The following is a 27085-nucleotide window of genomic DNA, read 5'->3' on the forward strand; positions in this document are numbered from 1 at the left end:
GGAGCAGAGGCGTCCTTACCAGAGATGCGCTCAATCCTCAGGGGGCTGCCGCTGGCACGTTCCAAAGCCTGTCATGATGTCAGGGGCGGGGGGGACACTGGCATTCTCTCCTAACAGACGTGACCTGATGCAGGACGGCAAGGCACCTCTCCAGTCAGGCTTCCCAGAGGGACGTGAGCCCATGTCCGTCCTGTGAGGCCCGAGAGTCAGGGCCAGGGCGGCAGGAGGTCTCGCTGGTACAGGAGACCCCTGGTTCCCAGACCTCATCGCCAGATCCTGGGGTACAGGGCCGGGAACAGACGGTTGGAGGTCCTTCCAGCTTGAATGCTGTCATCACCAAATACCAGAAACAGTTACTTGATAATATAGTTGGCACTCTTTTAACCTAAACTTTCTTGAATATTAGCAATCTTTTAAGTACCACTGGGTGCATGACTGGCAGGGCCCCCCCACTCCACCCCCCATCCCCCCGCCACACCGCAGGAACACATCTCTGGTGATGCCGCCCTTTCTGACATCTCGTGTTCATTCCTTTCAGTGCCGAAGACACAGATGAAGTTCAGTGTCCAGACGATGTGTCCCATCGAAGGGGAAGGCAACATCGCCCGCTTCCTGTTCTCGCTCTTTGGCCAGAAGCAGGATGCTGTGAACTTAACCCTCATAGATAGCTGGGTGGATGTAGCTATTTTTCAGCTGAAAGAGGGCAGCAGTAAAGAGAAGGCCGCCGTGTTCCGCTCCATGAACTCTGCCCTCGGGAAGACCCCCTGGCTCGTGGGGGACGAGCTCACCGTGGCCGATATGGTGCTGTGGTCCGTGCTCCGGCAGACGGGGGGCTGCGGGGGGACAGCACCAGCCAACGTGCAGAAGTGGATGCGGGCCTGTGAAAACCTGGCCCCTTTCCACACCGCCCTCAAGCTCCTTCAGTGAAGCTTGGCCGCTCATCTTCACAGGTTTTGATTTTAAGAATGGTGCTGTTTCGTGCCTATAATTGGTAAAGGGACTCGTACTAAAATCAAAGCCTTTATTTAGGCCAAGGGTCAAGTATCAATAAAAGCATCACATACTTAACTTGTGGTTTTCATTTTATTTACAATCCATGGACACTGTGTGCGATATGCCATGACAGCTGCCGGCAACGCGTCAGGGTACAAACAGGAATGGCACGTTGCTGCCTTGAGGAATGTAGGTTTGGGGGGCACGGGTCTGTCAGGAGAAAGCCCATGGGAACCACGCAGGGCAAAGGCAGGGATGCTGAGCACGCAGCTTCCCGGTGATGGTTTGGGGGCAGAGAAGCACAAAGCTTTGAAGGGGGTGTGGGTTTTGGGGTGATGGCTGGGTGAAGGTGAAGACAACAGGAACAGGCTGGGTGACGTGCACCATGCCACTGGCTGACGTCTTGTAGTGAGTCGGGCAGTAGTGTGGAGGGCCGGGGGGCCGGCAGCTGTCGACTCAACAGCCCAGCAAGGCCTGGGCTCTGGCAGAGAGAGGTTCAGAGCACACCGCGTCCCTGTGGCAGAACATTCGAGAGGAGGATGTGGTCACGGCTGCGCTCAGAAGTGCTGAGGAAGCGGCCTGCATTTCACGGTCAGGGGTTGGAGGGATGGTGATATTAAGGTAAGAAATCCAGGAGAAGGAGCACACGGGGCAGAAGGGAAAGACGAGAGCAGGTTCGTTTCCAGTTGTCTCACGTGCAAAATGCCAGCCTTAAAAGGCACTGTCAGAACCTCACTTTGATGAGTCCTGTAGAGGATTCCTACATACAGTTAAGAGTTACACCAGCTACACCCTAGTAAAGGTTGAAAATTCACACTCCAGTTGACTGTTTCGGTTGAAGAGTTTTAAGTCCACTTTCCTGTTCATAGAGCCCGTGCGGCTAGACGGGCACGCCCCCGTCTCTCATGTCACCCTTTACCCCTTTGTCCTGAGAAAGGAGACTCAGCTGCTTCCTTAGTTCCTGAATTTCTTTCTCTTGCTCGACTATCTTCATCTGCAAGGTGAGATTAACCTGTGAAGAGAGAGAATTTTAAGCTCCACTGCCTCAGGTTCTTCCCCTACTTTGAAACATACAGGCTGCCTCTGCGCAGTGCTGACCCACATGGATTCCAGTTCCCACGGCTTACTACGCATCACCCAGCCATGTGGTGAGCATCAGTTACCCAGGTACAGTGACTGACTGCCCGAGCACTTCAAGTCCACAGCACGCTATGTGACCCACCATGCGTCTCCTGATCGGGGACAGTGCTTACTTCTCTAGGAAGCCCTGGTGGCTGGTCGCCGAGTGAGTGAGTCGGTTCACACAGTGGCGCAGCCACACTGCCTCCCGTTTCCCACTGATACACCCCCTGACGTTTTTGAAAGAGGGAATCGGCCAACAGATACGAAGGTGCAGCCAAGCAATGAGAAGGGACGGTGCTGGAAGTGAAAAACACGCAGCATCCCAGACAGGACAGCTGATGCTGGGGCTGCAGATCACGCCACCATCCAGCGCCGAGTGAGGGCGGCTTATCAAACAGGAAGAGGACGCAGACGTCCCCAGGAAAGAACCCCTGGGGACAGATCCCAGCATCGAAAGTGCCCAAGACAAAATGCCAGAAGCTGATGCAAACTTGGCAAGCAGGGTGACAAGTCACCAGACGAAAGGTGCTCACTCTGTATCCTAATCACGGGATGAGATGAAGGCGGGCACTGCTCAAACTACTGGAACACTTTAGTTTTCCAGTACAGCTCCACTGTAGTTTTATAACTTTTCATGTCTGTATACATCTCTAACTAGATAATGAGAGAGTTTTAAACATTTTGACAAACATTTTTAAAGGTCAAGGAGTAACTGTTGGCTTTTTCCCATCAGTGATTATGCTGTGAGCTCCGTGTGGTCATTTTCACAGCCCTGCACTACACAGAGTGCAAAGTGAGGGCCACGGGTATAAACAGATGTATCTGTGTGGAGGTGTGGAAAACAGTTCTACCAAGAGAAATCCTTACCATTAGCACCAAATAACGATGGTCTCCACTCACCATCCTCACGGGGAGTTAGAAAATCCCCTCCACACGAGGAGATCACACTAACCACCACATCTGCTCCTTTCAGAGGCTCAGAGAAAGCCACTGCACCTGCCTGCTTACTGTTCCATCTAGTAAAATTCCCTGCTTTGACTCAAAAATGAATAAGCCTGAAACAGGAGACAAACCAACTAACCAGCTGCCAGTGGGTCCCCAACTCGTGAGCCTCAGAACCCCTTGGAGGGCCTGTGGGAGCACTCACAGCAGCCCCTTCTCCCGCAGCTTTTGTTTTTAACAGGCTGGTGGGGGAGGCAGGGGGCTCCGAGAATTCTATCAAGTTGGTGGTGATTTTACCCGCTGGTGCGGAGTCTGCTCCCCGGAAGCAGCACGTTCGCACACTGCTGCCCACATGCTGGGGGGAAGGCCCTCAGAGACCTTGTTACGAAGCAGGTCGGGGGTGCAGAGCCCCGGAGCCCGTGTTTCTAATGAGCTCCCAGGTGAGGCTGCTGCTGCTGGCCGGAGGACCCACTCTGAGTAGCAAAGCACCAGAGAACCTGTGAGTTTCTCTCTGAATCCAGACTTTTTAAGTCTTGGAAAGTTTCTGTTCATACCCGTGAGTGAAAACACCAAGTTGGGAAGGAGGGCGGGGAGGGGCTGCCTGGGGCAGCGCCTGCTCACGGGAGAGAAGGCCAGACTCCCGCGCCCGAGCACTGAGCGCTCAGGCTGGTTAAGGAGGGCCTGGCCAGCCGGGCCGGCTCCCCTGGGCGTCCCTGCTGTCCTGGATCCCCCGGTGCGTGTGCCTTTCTGCTGTGTGCTCAGTCATGCCCGTTTCTTTGCAGCCCACCAGGCTCCTCTGTCCATGGGGTTCCCCAGGCAAGACTGCTAAAATGGGTTCCTCCGGGGGATCTTCCTGACCCAGGGATCGAACCACTGTCTCCTGCACTGCAGGTGGACTCTACGACTATGCCACCTGGGAAGCCCTTCTACCACTACACACTTCATAACAGTTCATAACAGGCCACATACCACGGCTGGGAAGGAAAACCAAAGCCTGACAGCAGGGTGAGGCTCGGAACTGGAGCCCGAGGGGACCACCTTCAGCGCGGACAGCGGGCAGCGGTCACCCGGCTTGCCTGGCAAGTGCGCCACTGGAAGCGCTGAGAATGGGTTGAGATATTTCGTTTCTGTAACCCTTATTCTAAGCTCAACTGCTCTTCATGAAATGGGATTCACAATTTAAACCATGTCTGGCCACTGCCTCTCTTGGCTTGGCCCACCTCTTCCTTGAGGTGCTCTTTCTCTTCTTTCAATAAACTTGTTTTTGCCATGGGAAAAACAAAACAACAAGCTCCATGTTGGACCTCCTGTTTTCCCCAGTATTAAATAAGTCATACATACATTTCCAGAATTTTGGAAGAGCTCACTCTGCAGCAGCTGGATGGCGGATGGCCTCTGGGCTGAGTTCTTTCTGGTTAAGTGCTGGATGTACTTGGCTTGGATGGGGCACCTTTTACTGAGGGCCTCAGGGATTTGTCCGGTCCTCAAACCTGTTAAAACGTGTGCTCGCTCCATTTCTGTCCCAAATGGCTGAAAGAGCTCCAGCAGGATCACGCCCAAGCTATACATGTCTGACTGGAAACAGGGGAGACGGTCATTGAGTAGTGGAATACACAGTGACATCTGTGACACCCGTGAATTTGAAAACAGTTGTTGACTCCCTATGTCATGTCCAACTCCTTGCGACCCCGTGAACTGCAGCATGCCAGGCTCCCCGCCCTTCACTGTCTCCCGGAGTTTGCTCAGACTCACGTCCATTGAGTCGATGATGCCGTCCAACCATCGCACCCTGTCCCCCCCTTTTCCTCCTGCCCTCCCTCTTCCTCAGCATCAGGGTCTTTCCCAACGATGCAGTTAGAAAGTGAGGCTTTCCCACTATGGCCGTTTGATCTGAGAGAGAATCTGCCTACCTCGCTCCACCATCTCCAGAACCACGTGGATGTCAGAGCTTCCCTTGCATGTACTGTACGTCCTGTTACTTCCGACTACAGGTAAACCCACAAACTGGGTAAAGGGGAACCAGTCCTACCTTGGCATCATACTCGGATCCCTCCAGCTGTTCGGGGGAAGCGTACAGACACGTACCCACTCTGGAGGTGTGCGTTGGCGCCCCTGTGATTTGAAAAGTCAAAGATGAAGCCTGGCAGGGTTAGCACCGTCCACGTGAAGACCCCTGACCCTGAGCAGACACTGCAGCTCCCAAGGGAACGGTGCTGCTTCTTAAAAATCACACCTTTCCTATTAAGTCTTTATGATTCTCTTTAAATACTGACAGTGTCCAACCGTGTCTCTCTCTCTCTTTTTAATGTAAAAACAAACCAACAAAAACCATCACCAAAACAAACTTACTCTCCCCATTTGCACTGCCCCAGTCTGTGTTTTTCTGGATGATGTCTGCACAGGCCAGGCCAAAGTCTCCTATTTTTACTTGGTGATCAGGGCCATGAAGGAAAATATTTCTGGGCTGTAAACAAACACAATACGTCAATTCCCTGGTGTTCTAAAACGAACAGTGAAAATGAGTAGATGTTGAGACTTCTCACCTCAGGAGTCAGCAGCCCTTCATGAATCAGCAATGAGAACAGTGGCTCTCAAACTCGGCCACACTGCACCGCGGAACCGGAAACAAATCTCAGTGTCCAAGCCTCTCCCTGGACTAACAGAATTCCAGGGGGTGGACACGGGCACTGACATTGGTTTCAAGTCCCCAGCTTCTACCATAGAGCATGCTTGTACACAAGCACACCTTAGCCCTGCTGAGACCTCAGAATCACTGAAGCTTTTAAAAAACTACTATCCTTTCAACTAGTCAAAGCTGTTGATTTTTCTTTTCTTAATGAAAAAAAATAAAGAAAATTGGTCTTTTTTTTTTTAAAGCTCCTAGGTGTCTCCTCTGTGTCAGCCAGGGCTGGGAACGACCGGGCCACACTCTGAACGTATACATTTTGCTCTGTCGAAGCAACCACTGCAGGCCCAACAGGTTTCCCTTGGAGCTACCCCCAGACCAGTGCGAAAACACCCCTCTGCTGGAGGCGGGAGGAATTCCACTGAAAATAAAAAATGCTCAGGTTAAAAGTCAAGTTTTCTTAATTTCAACATAGTCATTTGTTTGGAGGCTTCCCTGATGGTTCAGTGGTTAGGACTCCGAGCTTCCAACGAAAGGGATGTAGGTTCAATCCCTGACTGGGAAACAAAGATCCCACAGGCCTCATGGCCTGGACAAAAAAGTTTTATTTGAATGTGTAAATTCCCCTATTTTAGCTTCATCAGTTTTAACAGTAGCTGAATGGGAAGAGAAAACATAAAAGAACAATCTTATGTACAAGATGACACTCTGAGTAAGTTTTTATGACTGAGCAGAAAGTCCTGGAAACAGCGCTTCTGTTGGCACAACAGATACAGGAACAGGTGAAAAAGCTGGACTCTGAGGTAAAAATGCGTCGTGTTCATGGATACGATTCTCAGCAGTTCTAGGTCAGTTCTAGAACTGAGCTGGAAGAACCCCAGAGAGTGGGACTCACCGATTCTGTACTGCACCTTCCCTGAATCCCTAGGTTCCCCACTGGAAGCTGTGCTCATGGGAAACATAACCAAGAGAGGCAACGAGGGGCGGGCAGCCGATGGGCCCAGGGCCCTGGAGGACGGCACAGTGGCCACGCTGCACGTCCAGCTCTGCGAGGCCATCATGCAACAGGACTGCACCGCGCTCCGGGCCCTGCTGAGGAGCCACCCCGTAAACCAGCCCATGACCGTCCCGGCCAGCTCCACGGGCTACAGCCTGGCCAACTCCAGGCAGTTCCTCAGCCAGGTACTCGCCTCCCCTGCCCGCTCACTCAGTGCCCTCAGCATGCCCCGGGCCAGGCAGTGTGCCCCGAGCCGTGTCCTGCTGAGTGTGAGCAGAGGCGGGGCTCGCCCAGCTGGGAGAGCCTTCATGTCATCCTCTCAAATGTGCCAAGGCTACATCTGTGTGCTGGAATCATTTCTCCCTTTCTTACACGTACTTTTTTCATTGTCTGAATTTTTATACAATGAGCAGTGCCTCTACAATTTAAGTCACCCTCTGCCTTAATCTCGCAGTCATGCTGTAAGGCCACTACATGCATCTTTTTTAAGAACTTCGGTAAACAGCTCTGCTAATCATCGACAACATAAGTGGCATTAACTTGGAAACCCTGAAAATGCAGAATTTACTAATGATACCAATGACTTTGGCAAAGCTGTAAACTACACAGAACCTACCTGGCAATGACCTCTGGGTTCATTTAAATTCGAAGGGACTTGACAGCAATTACCATTAATTCTACACAATGAGCTCATCACAAGAAAACGACTGTCAAAGCTTTAAGTAAATTGTATCTGCTCCCCTGGTAAATCTGCATTAATGTAAAATACAGATTTTTTTATAATACAGAATTGACTAGCGTGGGGTCATTTAAAACAAGCAAAAGAAAAGGATACTTTCAGTGCAGATAGCAGAAAAATACTGAATTAAAGAGATTCTAAACATAATTAATCCCTTTGAGGGGGATTAACACAACTGTTATTTCCAACTACACTGGGCTACTTGTAACGTACTTCTTCCCCCAAGGAGACGCTGTCCTTCCCCCCCATCCACCTGGCAGCCAAATACCTCAAGGCGCAGAGTCTGCTTTGCCTGCTGGAGCGTGGGGCTGACCCGGAAGTCCGGTAAGTTACCGCGACGGGCCACCATTTTGAAAATATGAATAAATGAGGACACATAAGATTTCAGTGTCCTCTTCCCGGTCCTGTCTGGACTCGTCCATTCCATCAGGGACAGACTACAGGTTACCTACCACATTTTGAACAAACCAGTTTCTTTACTGACTAGAGATCCTCTGAAAAACTGGAAATAATTCGAGAACACAAGTCAGTCAGCCCTCTTAATGCAGCGTGAGTATTAAGTGCTCAGCAATGGTTTGTGCAAAATGAAGTCCCTGGTCACAGCCCTCAGGGAGTTTAATGACCTAAGTTAGATAGGAGAGACAAGAAAATAGAAATAGGCAGAGATTTTCTTGGAAAGAAGTTTATCCTGCTTCCCAATATATCTTCACCACCTAAACCAAGGCTGATACTTCCTAAGTGTCCTATAAATACCATCTGAATGAATGGAAGAAGTACATGGTATAAACAAAAGTAAAGCCCAAATCCTGACCGTGCTCCGGAAAGGCCCCCAACCCATCGTGCCGTCACCCTCCCCCATGAGCCCCACCGGGGTCTGCAGACCTGCCCACAGGCCTCCCAGGACTGGAGCGGCAGCTCCCCCACCCCTCCACCGGGACTCCTCAGTATACACCGGGACTCCTCAGTATACCTTCCTCGCCTTGGGTGGGGCGCAGATCTCTGGAGAACTCTGCCCACCAGCCTGTTTAGTAGCTCTGTCGACTTAACCCTTCCACATTCGACTGGAAGCTCTGCCAGGTGGGGATGCTGCTATTTCTCCACTTCCCTGTCGCAGGGCTTACGTTAAATCCACACAGGTGAACTCAAAGTTATCCAATTCCAGGGGAGTGGTCAGATGTTCCTAAGAGATCTTCCCCTTTCCCTGCCAAAATCACGGAGTTCTGAAGTCAATTGTGAGAGACTTCAGTAACGGAGACGAGAGCTGATTTGTCAAACCTTTGCTTGGCCTGGGGTGGAGCAGGTTCTGAGAGTGAACTCGAGAGGCAGCCCCTGCCATCCGCACGTGGGTGAAAATGCCAGGTTAGAGGAGCAGGCGCGGGGCCACCAGGGACTGAGTCAGCAGGCGCCCTGGCCCTTCACGGCTCACTTCAGTGGGAACCCCTGGATCATGCAGGAGTCCGGGCGGTTTTACTGAATGGCTGCTAACTCTGCACACTCCCCTGGGGAGGCGCTGGGACACAGAGGTAACTGAGATGCAGCCTGGAGGAGGCCACGAATCTAGCAGGACTTGCAGCTGACACAAGCTATGACAGGAAGCTGAGCCCCTCTGTGCTGTGAGGCATACCACCCTGTCCCCTCAGAATGCTGCAATACCCCAAGAAAGTAAAGAGCAATGCAGAGTGTCAGGCCCACCTTTCGGGTAATCACGGGGGACTATCTAATTGTTTCCCTCGTAAGCCATAGCTCGCCCCCCCAGGCCATCCCCACTGTGAGCTGAGTGTAACCTGCCCTGAATGCCTATTCCAGGGACACACAAGGCTTCACCACCCTGCACCTGATGCTGCTGAACTGGCCCATCACCTCGACCACGTGGACGAAGCCGAGGAACAAGATCCAGATGATGCTGACAGACATCCAGAGCAACGCCGTCCTGTGCCTCCGCATCCTGTGCGCGCACGGGGCCCAGGTGAATGCTCGGGTGGACAGCGGCCACAGGCACTGCCCGCTGCACCTGGCCACCATCTACGGGACCCACTTGGTCCTGTCCATCCTGGTGCAGAACGGGGCCCAGGTCAACGCCCAGAATGGGTCCAGCATGACGCCCCTGCACATGGCTGCCGACATACTCAACAAGGAAATGATGGAAACTCTGATTGCCTGTGGGGCCAACGTCAACTGCGCCATCTCCTCCACAGGCAACACGGCCCTGAAGCTGGCGGTGTGCACCGCGTCGAGCAAGGCCGGCCGGCTGCTGGCGGCAGGCCTCGGCTGCATTCGCCTACTCCTGGTCCACGGGGCCCAGGTCAACGCCCGGGACCATGACGGTCAGGCCGCCATCCATGAGGCGTGTTTCGGAGGCAGGGAGGTGATCATCAACCTCCTGCTCGAATTTGAAGCCAACGTGAACATCTTAACAAGAAACGGGGAGTCTCCGATACACATGTACCTCCAGCGTGGCTCCAACATACGAGACACGGCCCTTCTCGCCAGGCTGCTCTTCCGCTCTTACCCTCTGAGGCTGACCGACAACCAAGGAAACCTACCTGCGGGGATCCTGCTCCCGGAATTCCACCTCCTAAGGGAAACCCTCCTAAAGCTATCTCAGAAGCCCTTATCCCTGGAAGACATCTGTAAAAGAAACGTCAGAAATATTTACGGGGAGAAGCACAAACAGCTCTTGAGGCGGCTTCTCCCGGGGGAGATGTGGAGCTCTGTCTATGGCCATCACGACTTAGCCCAGCTCCTGAAATAAGCCGTCCAGGCTGCACAGGGCCACAGGGCTCCAGTGACTCCCTGCCCCTTCTGGCTAGACGTGCGCCCAAATACCTACACTGCCACCTTATACAAATGTGCAAACTACTGGTTCTTAACCCTTTTCAAGAAATAAAGTGGTCTGCACAGTAACTGTTCCTTCCTGAACAGTCTTTTAAGAGCATTTTCCAGGATTTAACTTTTGCCCCCAAAAGGTAGGTAAATTAATTTAACTGCCAAAAAAGGAGGGCTTCTCAATGGCTCAACAGGTAAAGAATCTGCCTGCAATGCAGGAAACATAGGAGACAGGGGTTCAATCCCTGGGTCGGGAAGATCCCCTGGTAGAGGACACGGCTACCCACTCCAGTATTCCTGCCTGGAACCCCACGGACAGAGGAGAGCCTGGTGGGCTATATTTAGTCCAAGGGGTTGCAAAAGAGTCAGACATGACTGAGCAACTAAGCACACCAAAGCAGTAAATATATATTTTTCTCTTTTTTTGGCCGCGCCAAGTAGCTTGTGAGATTTTAGTTCCCCAACCAGGAACTGAACCTTTGCCCTTGGCAGTGAAAGCATGGAGTCCTAACCATTGTACCACCAATGAATTCCATTTTCTCTCTTGACAGTCTTTTATCAAAAATTGGAATAGTTACTGCAGTTTTTTAAAACAGCAGAAAAAAAAATTCCCATGTTAAATTTCCTTTAAGAGGAATAATTATAGAAACAGATTTTACCTCCAAGGCAGGAAAAAAATGAGCATTTTTGTCGGCATGAAATATCTTTAGCAAAATGAGTTATATTTGTACTCAGAGCACCCTCAGTATTAACACCTGAAATGAGCTAGAATTTTTGAATACCCAAAGATTATTCCTTTTAAATTTCCCTTCAAGGTTTCATGTTCCAGACCTATGGAACGATGACTTATGTAACACAGACGTAAGGATAACCTCCGAGGTAAACGAACAAAGGTACACAACCTCATTTAATTTCATGAACAGATACCCAAGGCATCCCAGTAAGCAGCTGTCAGTGGCTGAGTCTCCCCCACTCACCTTCAGATCTCTGTGTACAATCCCCATGTTATGTATGTAAAACACGCCTTCCACCAATTCCTGAAAAATCTTTGTTGCAACACTGGCCATAACATAAGGACCTTGAAGTTAAAAAAAAAAAAAAAGTTTCACTTTTCTAATAGTTTTTCACTCATTAATTAATATCAAAATGTAATGAATGCAGTTACAAATACATGAACATGTGACACCGATACAACATTCAGATTTTCAGCACTTCCCTAAGGACTCATTTCCCAAGCAGAAGCTGTGAAACCAACTGCTCACAGGGCTGGGGTGAACCACGCTCCTCCCACAAAGACGAGCCCACAGCATTACAATGTACACGAGGAGGACGAGGACACATACAGCTCCTGGGGGCCCTCGATACCCCAGGCGCCACCGCCCGCGACTGCGCTGAGCAACATCTGGAACGCTCTAGGTTCATGGGAGACAGGGACACTGAGGAGCTACTGGAGAGACGTTACATCTCCTCCTCTCCGCTGGAAGCCAGCCTTAAGATTCTGAGTAGGCCAACTAACCTGTGTTTTAGTCCAAATAGAGGGGCCCAGTTTCATTAGGAGTGAATAGCAAATGACTAATTATACTTAGTTGAGTCTTGGCCTAAAATCAAGTCGTTCACATCCCCTATTTTGATAACCTATTATGATACAGTGAATCTCAACTTTGGACACACGTTAGAACCAACAAGAGAACTTTCACAAAACAGACCAAAGGCCAAGCCCTAACCAAGACCAACTATATAAAAGTTATTGCTGTGGGCCCAGACAACATCCTTTTTGAAAAGGATTTCATTTTTTAGAAAAAACAGTCTTAGACTGACAGACAAACTGAGGCAGTGCCCACTTACCCCACACCCAGGCTCCCTGTCATCAACACCTACATCAGTCTGGTACATTTGTCGCAATTAATGCACCGATCCTGCTAAGAGTCCATGGGTTATTCAGACTTCCCTAGTTTTTACCTAATGTCCTTTTTCTGTTCCAGGACTCCATCCAGGACACATTACATTTACTTGTCATGCCTCTTGAGGGTCCTCTGGTCTCAGACTTTTCCTGTTTATGATGACCTTGACAGTTTTGAGAAGGATTGGTCAGGTGTTTGGTAGAACATCCTTCAGCTGGGATGTGTCTGTGTTTATCTCGTGATTAGACTGGGGTTATGGGCTCTGGGGAGGAAGACCACAGAGATACCCTGCCCCTCTCATCAGCTCTTCTCAAGTGCACATACTAGCAACATGAGTTATCACTGTTGATATTGACCTTGACCACTAGCTTAGGGGGTGTCTGCCAGGTTTCTCCCACTGTAGACTTATTCTTTTTTATAGACATGTGTTTGAAAAGTTCCCCCAGGTAATTTCAATGTGCAGCCTAAGTTGAGAACCAGTGTGGTAATATTTTACAAACGTTAACCTAACAGAGTTATTTCTAGAGGATATGCTAGAACTGTGGGGCGGGGAGGGGTGGGGGTACTCTGGATCCTGAGGGAGACAAACTCCTGACTACATACCCTTCTGTAAGGGTTTCTTTCAAGGTCTCTTTTTGTAAAAGTGTCACATTTTCAGGCTAAAAACCTAAAATAAAATATTTAAATTTTTTCCCTTAAAAACATTTTAAAGACCTTTTCTATCTAAAATCCCTAACCTAAATTCTAGCATATTACTCCTGTGCTGGGTGCTCAGTTGCTCAATAGTGTCCGACTCTTTGTGACCCCATGGACTATAGCCCACCAGGCTCCTCTGCCAATGGGGACTGTTCAGGCAAGAATACTGAAGTGGTTTGCCATGCCCTTCTCCAGGGGATCTACCCAACTAAGGGATCAAACCAAGGTCTCCCGCACTGTGAGCAGATTCTTTACCATCTGAGCCACCATATTACTCTTAAATATTAGCAAACTATGTATCTATGACAGTGAATATTACTCGCTCAATCGTGTCCAACTCTTTGCGACCCCGTGGACTGTAGCCCACCAGGCTAATCCGTCAATGGAATTCTCCAGGCGAGAAAACGAGTGGGTGGCCATTTCCTTCTCCAGGGGATCCTCCTGACCCAGGGATCGAACCCGGGTCTCCCACATTGCGGGCAGATTATCGTCTGAGTAACTTCTAAGCAACCTACTTGTTTCTAAAACTGTGATTTTCCTTCCCCCCCCAGTCTCAAGCATCCAGAGGCAGAGACAACCTGCCTGCCACTCCCGGCCAGGCCCTGGGGCACGCCCTCAGTACTCACAGGCAGCCTCGTCCACACTCTGCCGGGCCCGGCCGTCTCGCTCCGCGATCCAGTCCCACAGCGAGAGCTCACACAGCTGCATCTGGATGTGCAGCATCAGGCGGTACTGCACCTGGGGGGACACGAGCGGGCTCTCGTCGCAGGTTCGCTCACAGAGGTCTCGAGAGGACAAAGGCTCCCCACCTGCTCGAGGCCAAGCAGCGGGCTATGGGCTGCGGGCAGAGGCGCTCGGACAGACAGGCCTACCCAAGAAGCCTAGAGGCTAGTGAAGGAGACAGGGGGAATAGAGCAACACTGGAGACGGGGTGTCATCACTGAGTGGGCGGACGGCAGGCCCAGCTGGGCTTAGGCAGGCGGCAAATGGAAGAAGCTCTCAAATGTAACAGAGGCCATGGGCCCAAAACTGTTCAGTCGGCTCTCAAGATACAGTTTTTAAAGCTAAGATAGAGTACTGGACTGACTGTATGGCATTCCACCACTCTATGGATACCCCAGAGTGTACACACTCTTTGTTTGACTTCAGCGGAACAGAAATTAACCATTTGTCTAAGAAAAAAGCAACAATTAAGCTCACTGCAGCCCATTCAGGAAGATTTTCAAATGTATTACAGAGCAATGAAAGGATTTCTGATGAAAAGTCTCTCACACTCAACTCCTGTAAAATTCAGGGGGACCTACTCAAAATTTTGTGCATCGAGAATACATACACAGAGCCTCGTGTTCCTGGACAGCCAGAATTAATTTTATGTGACTATATGGATGGTGTCTCAAGTTTTATGATCCCAACATGACGGATTATGTGTAGACCCTGTTAATGTTACTCGAGCACGTGGGAGTTTCACCAGCATTATCAGTGGAATCCTAATTAGTGTAATAAGACCCTGAAAGATGACCAGGTGACCCCACTAGGATGGTCTTCTAAAGTCAGGTTCCAAAAGACAGAAAATCTTTCTCCATAAATACATTTTGACAGTATGAAGCTAACATACCACAGAAACAGAGCGTGAGAGATCATTTCTATCCCGAGGTGTACATATGAAGTGTCTAGGGAAGGAAAGGGCCCAGGCAAGGAGGTCAGGAAAGGGCGAGCGTTAACTGAGGGAAAAAGGGGAGACCAAACACAAGGGCCACAGGTTAGGAGGGACACGAGAAAAGAGACAGACCCCGAGGTCAGGAGGGCTACGGGAGAGACGGGGAGGAGAAGCCGGGGAGGGAGCCAGCCTGGGAAGGGGGCGCCTGGATCCAGCCACAGGGCTCCACGCCATCACCACCGGGAACCGGCAGATCGGCAGGTCCTGGGAGAGGCACTGACCTCTGTCTGCCCCAACAAGTTGAGGTTTGCTTCAGAAGACTCCTCAGTGGATGCGAAGTTCTCCTCCGGGTCAGAGTTATGCTGAAGCGGCAGCCGACGCCCAACAATGGGTCTGGAAGACCCATCAGCCACGTCACTTTCGCGGAGCTCAAGTGATGATTCGAAGTCACCAGCATCTCTGGAGACGACACTGGAGCTGTAGTTCACCAATTCATTATTCTGATTGTCTTCAACACCAGGTTTTCGTAAGGACTGTTCTTCTGAGGTGAATTCGGCAAAAATAATGGATGAGCTGTTACTTTCGTCACTTTTAACATCATATTGAGCGCTGCAGGGAGAAAAAAAAAGTACAGATAAAAATCAATGTAAAAAAAGGTCAAGAGTACCACCTCAACTGTTCCTTCCAGGCTGCATGTATATCTTACTGGTAAACTAACAAAAAAGACAGCCACTCTGTCTAGCAGTAGTAATTAAAAATACTGACAGGAAACACTTGAGAGGAAAAAGAAAACTGTTTAACATTTTGTAATGAAACTAAGCAAGAAGTCTAAAACACTCCTGAGTGCCTTGGTTGCAAAAGGCAACCAAGGAGGTGACAGGAAGTTAACATCTACTACGTGAAAGGACACAGCAGCCCACGTACCTGGAATCTTTCTGGTCGGAGATCACTTCCAGGGACGGCAACTGAAGAGAAAGTCTATCTGCTGAAGAGAAAAGAAGAGTCTTCAAAGCTGCTCAGTTTTCTAATTTATAGTCGAAGGCAGTGCTAAGATATGTAACTAATACCAAATGAGAATACAAGATAAAAAATGTCATGACCTTCTGGCAAAGTGCAAATACAGCGAGCTTAGTCAAATGACTGGTGGATTTTAGGAAAGATAAACAGAGCTGTTCACCTATACAAGGGCTCAGTGAACTCAGTGGGCAGGACCCAACAGTAAGCATTTAAAGCTCTGTGGGCCCCGGGGGCTCGGCTGCCACTATGCCGCTCTGCTCTGTAGTGCCAAAGCGGTGGCGGAGGACGCACTCCTGTGAGCCTGGCTTCTACACACTGTACTTATTGGCAATGAAATTTGAATTTCACATAATCTTTACAAAATATGCTTCCTTTGATTCCTTTTAACTCTTTAAAAAAATGTATATCAGCTTGTGGGATGCGCAAGAGAGGCAGGCCAGATGTGGCCTATAGGCCAAAATTCACCAGCCCTTCAACTGTGTCTCCTAAAGCCGCTCACCTTGTCTGTGGGCCACGTGAACATGTTCTATCCAGGCCGTGTGATAGCCAACAATATTAGGATGCTGAAGACCGGCCAGCACCTTAACTTCCCGCAGGACCTGGAGAAGAAATATACTCAGAGCTGACTTCTACTGACAAATCTGTTATATGTGTCTGGTGTCAAATATGACTTGTTCCCTCTGTACAAGGAATCTAAACTATCTTAAAATGATGGGGATACTTCTGTGGGAGAAAAATGCAGTTGCTTAGCAACTAAAAACCTTACATGCATATGGTACTTTACACTTCTCATGGTTCATACATAATCATTCTCTCATTTCATTCCTTCAAGTTAAGTCCAGCCCTCCAAGGTAAATAAACCATATCTGTCACCGCTATTTCAAGGGCAACAGACAGAAGCGGCTTAGAGGACTAGGTCATTTGCTCAGGACCACCCAGCATCCCAGGGAGGAGCTGGACCTGAATTGAGCATCTGTGTTTTTCCTAAGAAGCCCGTTACATATTATATATAAACAGTTTACTTAAAAAATTAACTTCCCCAGCAATGACCCAGAAATGTGGTCAATCTGAAGTGCCTATAAAAAAATTAAGTCTTGATGTTTATTTTACTGTAACACAATCTTAGTAAATTGTTAATCCATACCACCTACTATTTGCCAAATACAGACACACACACAAACTCTTTCAAAAGGACGTAAATACTCAATTATTCAAAATAAGTAAATGTTTAAAATCATACCTTCATGCAATCTGTTTTAGTTGCACCCTTAATCAGGATTTTTTTAATTGCATAGTACTGACCATCTAATTTATTCCTGACCTAAAAAAGTAGATGAGAAGACAAAGTAAACTATACCATTAAATTCCAACTGAATAAAGACAGTTCTTTTCAACTTGACCTTAGATAATCCAAACTAGACAAAGAGATAAAATTATACTACAAAGTAATTTTGACTCCTCTTAACTACCTTTAGGGAAGTCAGCCGTAGTCAGCCAGGCTAAAAGTTTTTTCAAGTACTGAGAATGTCGTGGTTCTGAGAGCTGGACTGAGTCCAGCTCCTAGAAGCTCTATGTTTGAAGAATGGGGATGTTCACAAAAAAGCTCTGTGAAAAACACAGCAGCATAAATAACTGTTTCAAGTAATACATTTTTAAATAAAAACCATAGAACAAAACTCAAAACGTTTCCAGACTCCCCCTAAATCACCAACGTGGTTAGGAAAAACTTAAAACCTGCCCACATCCCTAACAAATGACAGATCTTAATAAAAGAAAATATACGATTTCTGGAAATTTCCTTTGAGCACTTTAAATGGCAATGAAAACATCTTCACATACAATACGTTGTTTAGAGTAGAAGTCAGAATGAATATGTAGAAAACCACCTTGTATACTCTCCCGTATCCACCTTTTCCTAAAACGGCTAGCTCTTCAAATTCGTTTAAGTAACGTGAAGTCTGTGCTTCAAAGGCTACTTCCCTTGCTCTGAAAGTTAAACATAACCAATCAGTCAATACCAAAACATGAGAGAACCACGACATTCCAAGATAGGTCATGCTCACTGTATTACTGCCCTGGGAATCCCCTAAGCTGGAATGGTTTGGAAAGGATGCGCTAAAATGAAACTCTCCATTCTCTATGAAGAAAGCCTCTGCTAATAAGCAAATCAATAGCATAGCAGAGAGAGCAGAGACAACTTTAACCTAATTTTAAGTATTTTACCAGCAACTAGTATTCCAATTAGAAATTATTATTGTTTTAAAACAGGAATTCTAAAGATGACTAACAGGCAGCAGCTGACTAGTTGAGTTTAGTGACAAATTTACTTAAATTTCTTAATGGTTCAGAACAGTTACAGGTTTTAAACTAGCATTTCCTCCATGAAGTTGAAATTCAGTGGTGTTCCCCTGACAGGGACTGGATGTCGGTGCTCTGAATTAAGGGCGGGGCTTATAGAATCCCTAAGGAATTGGGGGGGCGGTGTCAAGAGAATGAGAAATCTTACAAAGCTTTTAACTTTCATGAACTACCCTAACTACATTATTTTTAATCCCCATACTAATTTCTGATTAATGCAGGATTACTTCTCCATACTGATTTCTTTTTGAATCAGTTTACTTCTTACATAGTCATAAAACTATTCAACACATACCTGATCTTCTGGATGTGAGAATTATCCTCACAAGGACCCTAAAATCAAAAAATTATTTTTTAAAAAACATTTTGAAAATTTCATGGAATAAGGAATCTACCTAAATTCAATGTTATATGACTACTCCCAAATGCTCAAATTAACATTAAAAAAAATACACCCACCCATCCAATGGCTTTTTCAATATCACTTAAGGGTTTGCAATTAAGGATATTTCTCCCTGAAAGAGCACTCATGGAAAAGCTATATTCTCACCACCCAAAGGCCAAGCTGAGACCCCTCTGCATGGCTCAGTGCTCAGCTGCAGCTCCTGCCTCTCCTCTCAGCAAGGCCCACTCTGACACGCTATGCAGAGTTCACACAGCACCTCCCAACATTTTCTAAGCCCTCTACTCCTTGATGTTTCTTAACACCACCGACTAACACCCCATGTATTTTTCTTTTTCTATTGTTCACTGCCTCCTCCTCAAGGAACATAAGCTCCCTGAGGGCAGGGACTTTTATTTTGTGCACTACTTGAACCCCAACTCCTACAAGATAGCCTAACACACAACAGCCATTCGATAAATATCTGTTGAATAAACAAAGTTAATATTAAACCTGTTATATAAAAAAAAAAAAAAACCACGTTATCAGGTTCTCATAATGCTTTAAAATGGAGTTCTCTTAAAATCAGGATGTTTTTTGTCACACACCGAGTACATTTATTTCTCAGTGCTTACCTGGCGAACTCTCTCCTTAGCTGACCTCATCAAATGCGTAATGGCTCTGTTGTGATGTAGCCGCAACGAGCTGAACTCATCGCTGCAGGTGAAGGACGACAGCAGCCCCATTTTGATAAAGGTCTGACAAAGCACTGTAAGGAGAGCGGGGAAAACAATCATTAGAAAGCCCAGCAATAAAGTGTCTCCCTGAGCGCTGTGAGTTGCCACAGCAAATTCTCAAACCTGAGGGGCAATGGGGACCCCCAATTTGGAACCAAGTCAGCCACAAGCATGGGTAACCCAAGCACCCAGGGACCTCCTGCTTGCAACTGGCATCTGAAATGAGGGCAGTCTTGGGGACTAAGCCCTTCAATTGCGGGAGCTGACTTGAACTTCAGGGAAACAGTGCCAGGCGTGAACTGTAAGACACCCAGCTGGAGGGTCAAGACAACTGGTCACAACTGTTTCAGGGTTTTGGTCGAGAACAGATTCAGAATCAGTACCTGGGATTTTCATGTATCTGCTCACCAACTAAACCATAACAGATCTTCGAAAACTCCATGAATTATCACTTTATAAATCAAAAAGACCTACCTTTTATTTATTCAGATACACACAATTTTATGGTGATTAATCTTTTTAGGTGTTCACAGCGATGACATTCATAAGGAATTACCCAAAGGAAAATACAAAATAAATTTACAAGATGTATTATTAAGGTTTATTTCAAATTTTTAGACACAGGCTGCCTCTCAAACCGATGGCATTAAACAACATAGAATTTGTACAAGTTTTACTTAGCAAAGTTAATTCATTCTTACTGACATTTAAACACCTGTCTGGAACGAAGTGGGTTTGGCTCATGGACATGGCTCAGGTGCTCCAGCAGCGAAACCAGCAACAGTTGGTTGGCAACTGCAAAAGGGAAGGTGGGCTGCTGCAGGGGTCCTTTCAGCACCTGGAGTTCTGCGGGAACATCAGATTCTGCAAGTGAAAATGGGAAAAAAAAATTTAAGAAATGGTAAACTGGCCAATCTTAATGGAAATCAACTCTGAATATTCATTGCAAGGACTGATACTGAAGCTCCAATGTTTTGCCCACCTGATGGAAAGACTACCCAATGCCAACTCATTGGAAAAGATCCTGAAGTTGGGAAATATTGAGGGCAGGAGGAGAAGGGGGCGACAGAGGATGAGATGGTTGGATGGCATCACGGACTCAATGGACACGAGTCTGAACAAACTCCAGAAGACAGTGAAGGACAGGGAAGCCTGGCATGATGCAGTCCATGGGGTCACACAGAGTCAGACACAACTTACCAGCTGAACAACAACAACAAGCATGTCTCACAATGAAAAAAAAAAAGCATATGCTAATTAGTACAAGACTACTTAAATTTAAGGAAATAAAGAGCAAAACATTAGTTTAGGTGACTGGAGTTAATCAAGACAGAGTGTCTGGAATTGAGCTTTGAGTTGAAATCTGCAAGTCTGGAAGCACTAGCAGAAAGATGCCACTGCAGGCAAGGAGGACGTTTTGGTTAATGATGTGTGCAAAGGCAGAAATGAATAAATGGAAAATAAATATATCAGCAAGCAAACAAGCAGGAACAGGCTTCCTTCCGGCCAGAGGTACCAGAAGTCTGGCTGTGGAGAAAAGGAAAGGGAGGAAGGATGGAACCTTTATGCTGAGAGTGTGCTACATACGTTTGGACCAGGTGTTTTATATGCATGATCTCATTTAGTCCTCACGAAACCCTATGTGACCATTCCCATTTTACAGATGCAGACGCTGACCTCATTGAGAGGTTGAGGAACAAGTGAGCAGGCATCTCAGACAGACTCCCAAGCCTATCTTCATTCTACTAAACAAGATCAAGCCGGCAGCTCAGTTGGCACTTAAAGCAGAAGGTCAGAAGTTCTCGTGCACCGTTTATTAAATACATCATTTAATAGGCCAAAAGCACAATGCAGGAAAACAGTGAGGAAACTGTTCTGGACACGTGACGGGGAGCCTGGAAGGAGGCACGCACAACACCAAGTCAGGATGAGCCTAGCAGAGGAATTAAGTGAAGAAACTTGGAGGAAAGAACAAGTTCCAGAGATAGTAAGAAAGAAATGGACTAGCCAGGATTCAAATACTAGGAATGGGAAGGAGAGGTTAATGCGAGTGAAACCTGGTAAAAGGAGCTGTTGGAGGAAAGATGAGGCACTTCAAACTCTCAAAAGCTGCTGACCCAATTGGCTGGAAATACTCTGCAGAACGGGGCCCATTGTACCCTACACCTTCTATTAACAAAATTGTCCCTGTCCCAAACACTCTGCTCCCAGCTTCTCTATAAACCACTGAAGGTCCTGGAAGAGCCAATGTTTTTCAAATTGAGAGTTCATTCACCAGTTTCCTCTCTGACCTGTAGGTGGGCTCAAAACAAAAAAGACCTGCATGAATGGTGATGTGCTATTCATTTTAAATGAATAATTATTATCTGAGTATGAGAAAGAAAAAGAATGGAAAATGTGCCATGTAAAAACGTCTCTATATAAAGGTATCTTCAAGTTAAAACACGAATCACAAAATCAGATACAGTAATCTGTACTGCATGTGTCAAGAAAGAAAAGGCGACAATATTCATACAGAGCTCCTACACGCTAGTAAGAAAATGAAGCACAGTTAAAATTCAAACAGGCTTAATATAGCTAGTAACACATATATATTATGAAACGGAGGACCTTAGATTATGTGTGACACATAGACAGTAAAATAACCACAGCACCAGAGTTTGGAAACAGTGCCACCAGACTGGCAACTTTTTAAAAATTTATTTTTATTGAAGTATAGTTGATTTACAATGTTGGGTTAATTACTGCTATACAGCAAAATGATTTAGTTATACATACATACATACATATATATTTTTTAACATCCTTTTCCATTATGGTTTATTATAGGATATTGAATACAGTTCTTTTGTGTGATACAGAAGGACCTTGTTTATTCATTCCATATATAAAAGCTTATCTGCTAACCCCAACCTACCACGTCATTCCTCCCACAAACCCTTCCCCTTGGCAACCACAGACTGGTAATTAAAGTCTGGAATCCTTGGTATGGCTAAGAGCACAGAAAACTAGACACTTTCAAACCCAAGGGGTAAGTGTCTACAACCTTTGGCAATACACTGTAGAATTTCAAACGTGCAAACCTTAACCCAACAATTCTACTTTTGGAAAGATAAACCAAGGAAATAAAGAAAACACAGCAAATATGTATGTCCAAGGTGATCAGGGCAACACCTTAAAATACTGAAAATTTGTTAAGTTATATCCAGTACTCTTGCCTGGAAAATCCCATGGGCGGAGGAGCCTGGTGGGCTGCGGTCCATGGGGTCACTAAGAGTCGGACACGACTGAGCGACTTCACTTTCACTTTCATGCATTGGAGAAGGAAATGGCAACCCACTCCAGTGTTCTTGCCTGGAGAATCCCAGGGACGGGGGAGCCTGGTGGGCTGCCATCCATGGGGTCACATAGAGTCAGAAAGGACCGAAGCGACTTAGCAGCAGCATACATAGAATACTATGTAGCTGTTGTATCAATAAATGACCCTATACAGAAAGATAATCATAAATAATAATGTAGCAAGTCAAAGAAGTAGGCCAAGCAACAAGGACCTCTGGTACAGCACAGGGAACTCAAGACTCTGAAAAAGAATGAATATCTGTACATGTATAACTGAATCCCTTTGTGGTACACCTGAAACTAAAACAACCTGGTAAATCAACTATACTCTAACAAAATTAAAATTTTTAAAAAAACAAAAAGCAGCAGGACATAAATTAGTAATGCAAATAAAGGTGAGGCAAGACAGTTTCATAGAAACCAACACAACCTTTCTGGTCACCATTTTAATTAAACATATCAAAACTTTTTAAAAAAATGTTTTCTTTGACCAAACAAACCTTACTTCCATGGATCTATTCTAAAGAGATAAACATGTATTAACAAAGATTTATGAATATAGATAACAAATAGAGGTCAAACCCTGTATTATTTCTAATGGTTAAAAAAAAAAAAAGATAATCCTGTTTTCTAACAACACAGCAAAGATTAAATAAATGATAGTACAGAATGTGGTCATCTTAAAATTATGTTCTTAAAGGCTGATTTATCACAAGAAAATGCTAATATAAGTTCACACTTAAAAAGTAACCTGCTTATCAAACTATTATGGTCACGATTTTAAAATATATTTATTTTATAGCTAAGAATAGAAAGATCAAAACAGACAAAAGTCTCTGCCCCCTGTATTTTTAATGACACAATGACAGAAACTCCCAAGAGTGAAATTACAGTGAGCAGCAGTTTTATAGTCTGCCTGTTTGACCAGCAGTGTCTAGGCATCCACCTGGTATACAGCACCTCTCAGGAAATACTACAAATAAAAACACCAAATTTTTAGCAGTGAGGTCTCCTCAGAGACATGAGTAAACGGGACCTTCCCCTCTCCTTCCTTTATGCCTTTAAATATTCTGATGCTTTCTCTAAATTTTTATCCTATTCAGACAATGTTTCTATCATACTCTGATAGAAACGTTTAATCTATTCAGAATACCTTTCTTTGCCAAATATTTTAAATGCAAAATTCACCCAAAAGTTGTCCCTAGCTAAACCAAAACATACTGCTTGTAATTTCCATTTACAAACAGTAACCTGTGGGGGATGAGATCATGGCTTTTTTAGTTTCTTCTTCGGACTTCTCTACCTTTTCAATATATTCTATAATGTGAAAAAAAAAATTTTTTAAGTACTGAATTGCCAACAGTGGTGAGATTTTTTTTTTTTAAGGAGTGTTTTCTGCTTGTATATACCCTTATCCCTATCCTCTATGATAAGAAAATTCTACTTTTTAATAAAAAACAAAAAATAAAAAATGGTTGCTCAACAGAGTCAACTGAACCTAATAAGAAAGTGACAACTTGAAAAAGATGATGGACAGACACCCAAACACAGGAAGGAGTAAAACTGACGGGAAATGAAGGTGGAGGCTGAAAGTCTCTCACTTCACAGTCATGGTCCAGAGAAAAGGAAGAGGTAAAGGGCTGAGAGGAAAGGTGAGGTCAAGTTCTCCCATAAAAGAGGAAGAAACAAGATCCAGGCCCAGTGTGAATTAGAGTTCTAGAATTCTGCCAAGTAAGAGGGGAGTAAGACAAACAGGAAAGGAATCATCTGATTCAACCTCCTGATGAAAGTATGATCCAAATTAAAGAATCTGAAGGATTAATCAGAGGTAAAAATTTGGAAATGCCTGTGCCCGATGAAAGAAGAAAAATTAATGAGCCTGACAACAGGTTTACTGTTGGGCCTCCTTCTAATGCGAGCTTTTCCACAGGGGCAGGAAAAGAGACATGCAAGAACTTTGATCAAAGACTGATGATGCTGGTTGGAGGAGAATCCCTACTCGAGCAGCTGAAGGACACAGGCGCCGGTTACATCCAGACTGTGACTTTTCTAACACTACCACTGTTGGGCACAGTGACCTCCTCACATCAACACAGACACCCGCTGAGAAGTCATCTACCTATTCTGTTTTTACATCAAGAAATTAAACTAGGATTTCTCACAGATCTAACCTTTCATATCAAAAAGACGGTGTATGTCTGGACATTCTGGGCTTCTCTTTTTCTCGTGAAAGAAAAGGCAATATGTAAACACAGCAGTATCATGAGTAACCAAAAGAGAAGGAAATTTTTAGAAGCTTATCGAAGATCACTCCCTTCAAGAATAATCTTCAGTGTGCAGAAAACCTTATCACAGTGTTACAGAACAGACTTGCCTGTTTACAGCAGGGACTTTGACATAACACTACACATTACCGGCTACTAGAATATGATACATGTGGGAAAAAATCAGTTTTTCCTTTAAAAAATAGTTATCTTACAACCATCCTATGCTAAGAACCTACCTAAATCACTATCACAGTCTCCTTTTGTTTCTCTTTATCAAGAACTGTAGGTAGTAATAAGGGTGAAAATTGAAGAATTTATGGAATAAATTAAGACCTTTTCAACTCAGCTTCCACCTTTAAATCCCCTGCAACATGTTAATATTTGTTTCAGGCTTCAATTTAACGTATATTCTCTATAATCACTCTATTTGAACTACCACAAAGTAAAAACCTTTCTGAATCAATGATTCATTCATTTATGGCACAATTTTATTTTTTAAATGGCCATAAACCCTATGATATATAAACAAGGACCTACTTTACAGCATGGAAAATTATACTCAGTATCTTGTAACAACCTATAATGGAAAAGAATATATATACATATGGGTGTGTGTGTGTATATATATATATTGCTGAGCTACTTTGCTATACATTTGAAATTAACACAACACTGTAAATTAACTATATTTCAATTTTCTTCAATGAGTTCATCCACTAAAAAAATACATTCTGAGCACTTGGGATATTTTTTGCTACTGGATTACAGAATAGCGACACCTATACTATCACCATCAATATATTTACTGAGGAAATGAAACTTTTAAAGTATTTTTAAACTATTTTTATAGTTATCCAATACTAAGTAGAGCAAACAAATACTACCTATCATACGCTCCATTTGGGCCCCTATTTAATCTTCAGTTCAGTTGCTCAGTCGTGTCCGACTCTGCGACCCCATGAATCGCAGCACGCCACGCCTCCCTGTCCATCACCAACTCCCGGAAAATTATACCGCTATCATGATCACTGCAAATCCTTATGTTGATGTCTGCAAGGGCTCAGGCAATTACAAATGTTACAAGGTAAACAGTCCACACCAAACCACCCTCCCTTCTGACACCAACTGCGATTCTGGAAAAGTTCCTGGTTATCACCCTGATGTTCAAGAAAAAAGAAGGAAAAAAAAAAAAAAACCTTGCCCAAACAACTGGTTACCACTGAAGAGCCTTTCATTAATATATGAGATATTTTGAACTGGTTAGACTCAATGTTATAAGCACCCCTCGCTTTATGAACCACCTGACGAACTTACACCCTATCTCCTAGTAACCAAAAGCTTCAAGAAAACTTGGGTTTCTTCCTTAACAGAAAAGGATGATGTCCTTACTGCTTCACTATGAGAACTCTTCAGCTACGCGAAAGTAAAGCAAAAGACAAAGAGAAGCTACCATGAAAACTCAACCCAAACTGCTCAGCGCATAGGGTCTGCCAAGTTGCAGTCGACTAGTTTGCAACGCTCAAGCGCATCATCTGAGCCCCGGGGCTCAGGAGCTGGAAAACAGCCAGAGGGAAAACAGCCTGGCGCGTCGGTAGCCCCGAGGCCACAGAGGAAAACCGCGGAGCAGAAAGGGAAACGATCCAGGGGGCTGTAGACAACTGTTTCAATACGAGCTCTCCTAATCCAGACGGCCCGCCCGCCCTCGACACTGCACCGCTGGGCCCCATTCCGGCCTGGATCCAGCCCAACTGGTCCAGGTCCTGGCCCGAACCTCGCAGCCACCTGCGGCCCCGAGGATGAAGGCGGACGGGGGCGGGGAAGGCCGCCGCATTCCGTGTTCCTCACCATCATACTTGGGGTCCGAGCCCTCGGCGGGGAAGTCGATGGCGGGCGGCGCGGGCACAGCCCCCGCCGCGTTGCCCTCCGCCTCGCGCTCCGCGGCCCCAGAGACGCCCCCCAGCATCGCCGGGCGCGCGCGAGAGACGCCAGTCAGCCAGCCCTCCCGCCAGCCAGCTCGGCGCCGCCGCACTCTGCCAGTCCAGCGGTCGCCACCGGATCCGGAAGTAGCCCCGCGGAAGGCGGAAGACCTGTCTCGCCCCCGCCCCGAGCGACGCCGTCGCAGGCCACGCCCCGTATCGGGGCCATGCCCCCCTTTCGTGGAGAGAAGGATGGGCTGGATCCCGCGCCGGCGCATCCTTGGCGCCCGATGGGCTGGTCCTCTCGCCGCTGCGGCGGTGGGGAGATCCGCCCCCTGCTACACCGGAGTTGACCCGGGCCTGCCCTCCCCGCGGTCCGGCTCCACTGCCCTCGGGACCTGAACACCCAGCTAGTCAGCGCTCTCACATCTCCCGCCAGGACTCCGGTGCTAGTCTAAGAATCCGGCGTCTGCAGGGACCCTGATCCAAATGTTTACTTTTTGCGGACACTTCGGTGACTTTGTCATTTGTTGTTGTTATTTATTTATTTATTTTAGAAAAATCAAAAGC

The 27085-nt window shown here is 46.4% G+C and overlaps 3 protein-coding genes across 6 annotated transcripts in view; 2 read left to right on the forward strand and 1 right to left on the reverse strand.

Annotated features, from left to right (window-relative positions):
* Positions 1-1068, forward strand: part of AIMP2 (aminoacyl tRNA synthetase complex interacting multifunctional protein 2) — an 8379-nt gene extending 7311 nt beyond the window's left edge. Inside the window, exon 4 of the mRNA XM_069570138.1 lies at positions 539-1068. Within this exon, the coding sequence (XP_069426239.1) occupies positions 539-927 (389 nt within the window). The 3' untranslated portion in view covers positions 928-1068. The remainder of the gene's footprint in view (positions 1-538) is intronic.
* Positions 1065-26821, reverse strand: EIF2AK1 (eukaryotic translation initiation factor 2 alpha kinase 1). 4 transcript variants are annotated; one of them, XM_069570136.1, is made up of 16 exons: positions 26445-26673; positions 19699-19857; positions 18892-19025; positions 18170-18207; positions 17403-17502; positions 16757-16837; positions 16016-16115; positions 15424-15481; positions 14781-15108; positions 13469-13580; positions 12205-12309; positions 11223-11323; positions 5407-5521; positions 5087-5169; positions 4399-4632; positions 1065-2005 (listed from the first exon to the last, which is right to left on the reverse strand). In XM_069570136.1, exons 1-16 carry the CDS (start codon positions 26560-26562, stop codon positions 1874-1876), a joined length of 1998 nt encoding a protein of 665 aa, XP_069426237.1. In that variant the 5' UTR covers positions 26563-26673; the 3' UTR covers positions 1065-1873. The 4 variants fall into 4 exon arrangements, with proteins under 4 accessions (XP_069426237.1, XP_069426236.1, XP_069426235.1 ...); XM_069570135.1 differs by having other exon boundaries at positions 15424-15484; XM_069570134.1 differs by lacking the exon at positions 12205-12309 and having other exon boundaries at positions 26445-26821.
* ANKRD61 (ankyrin repeat domain 61) lies at positions 6635-10320 on the forward strand. The gene is made up of 3 exons (XM_069570139.1): positions 6635-6865; positions 7646-7743; positions 9226-10320. Exons 1-3 carry the CDS (start codon positions 6635-6637, stop codon positions 10169-10171), a joined length of 1275 nt encoding a protein of 424 aa, XP_069426240.1. The 3' UTR covers positions 10172-10320.
* Positions 26822-27085: the final 264 nt, after the last annotated feature.

The sequence above is a fragment of the Ovis canadensis genome, chromosome 24 (genome assembly GCF_042477335.2).
Source record: "Ovis canadensis isolate MfBH-ARS-UI-01 breed Bighorn chromosome 24, ARS-UI_OviCan_v2, whole genome shotgun sequence".
Lineage (NCBI taxonomy): Eukaryota > Metazoa > Chordata > Mammalia > Artiodactyla > Bovidae > Ovis > Ovis canadensis.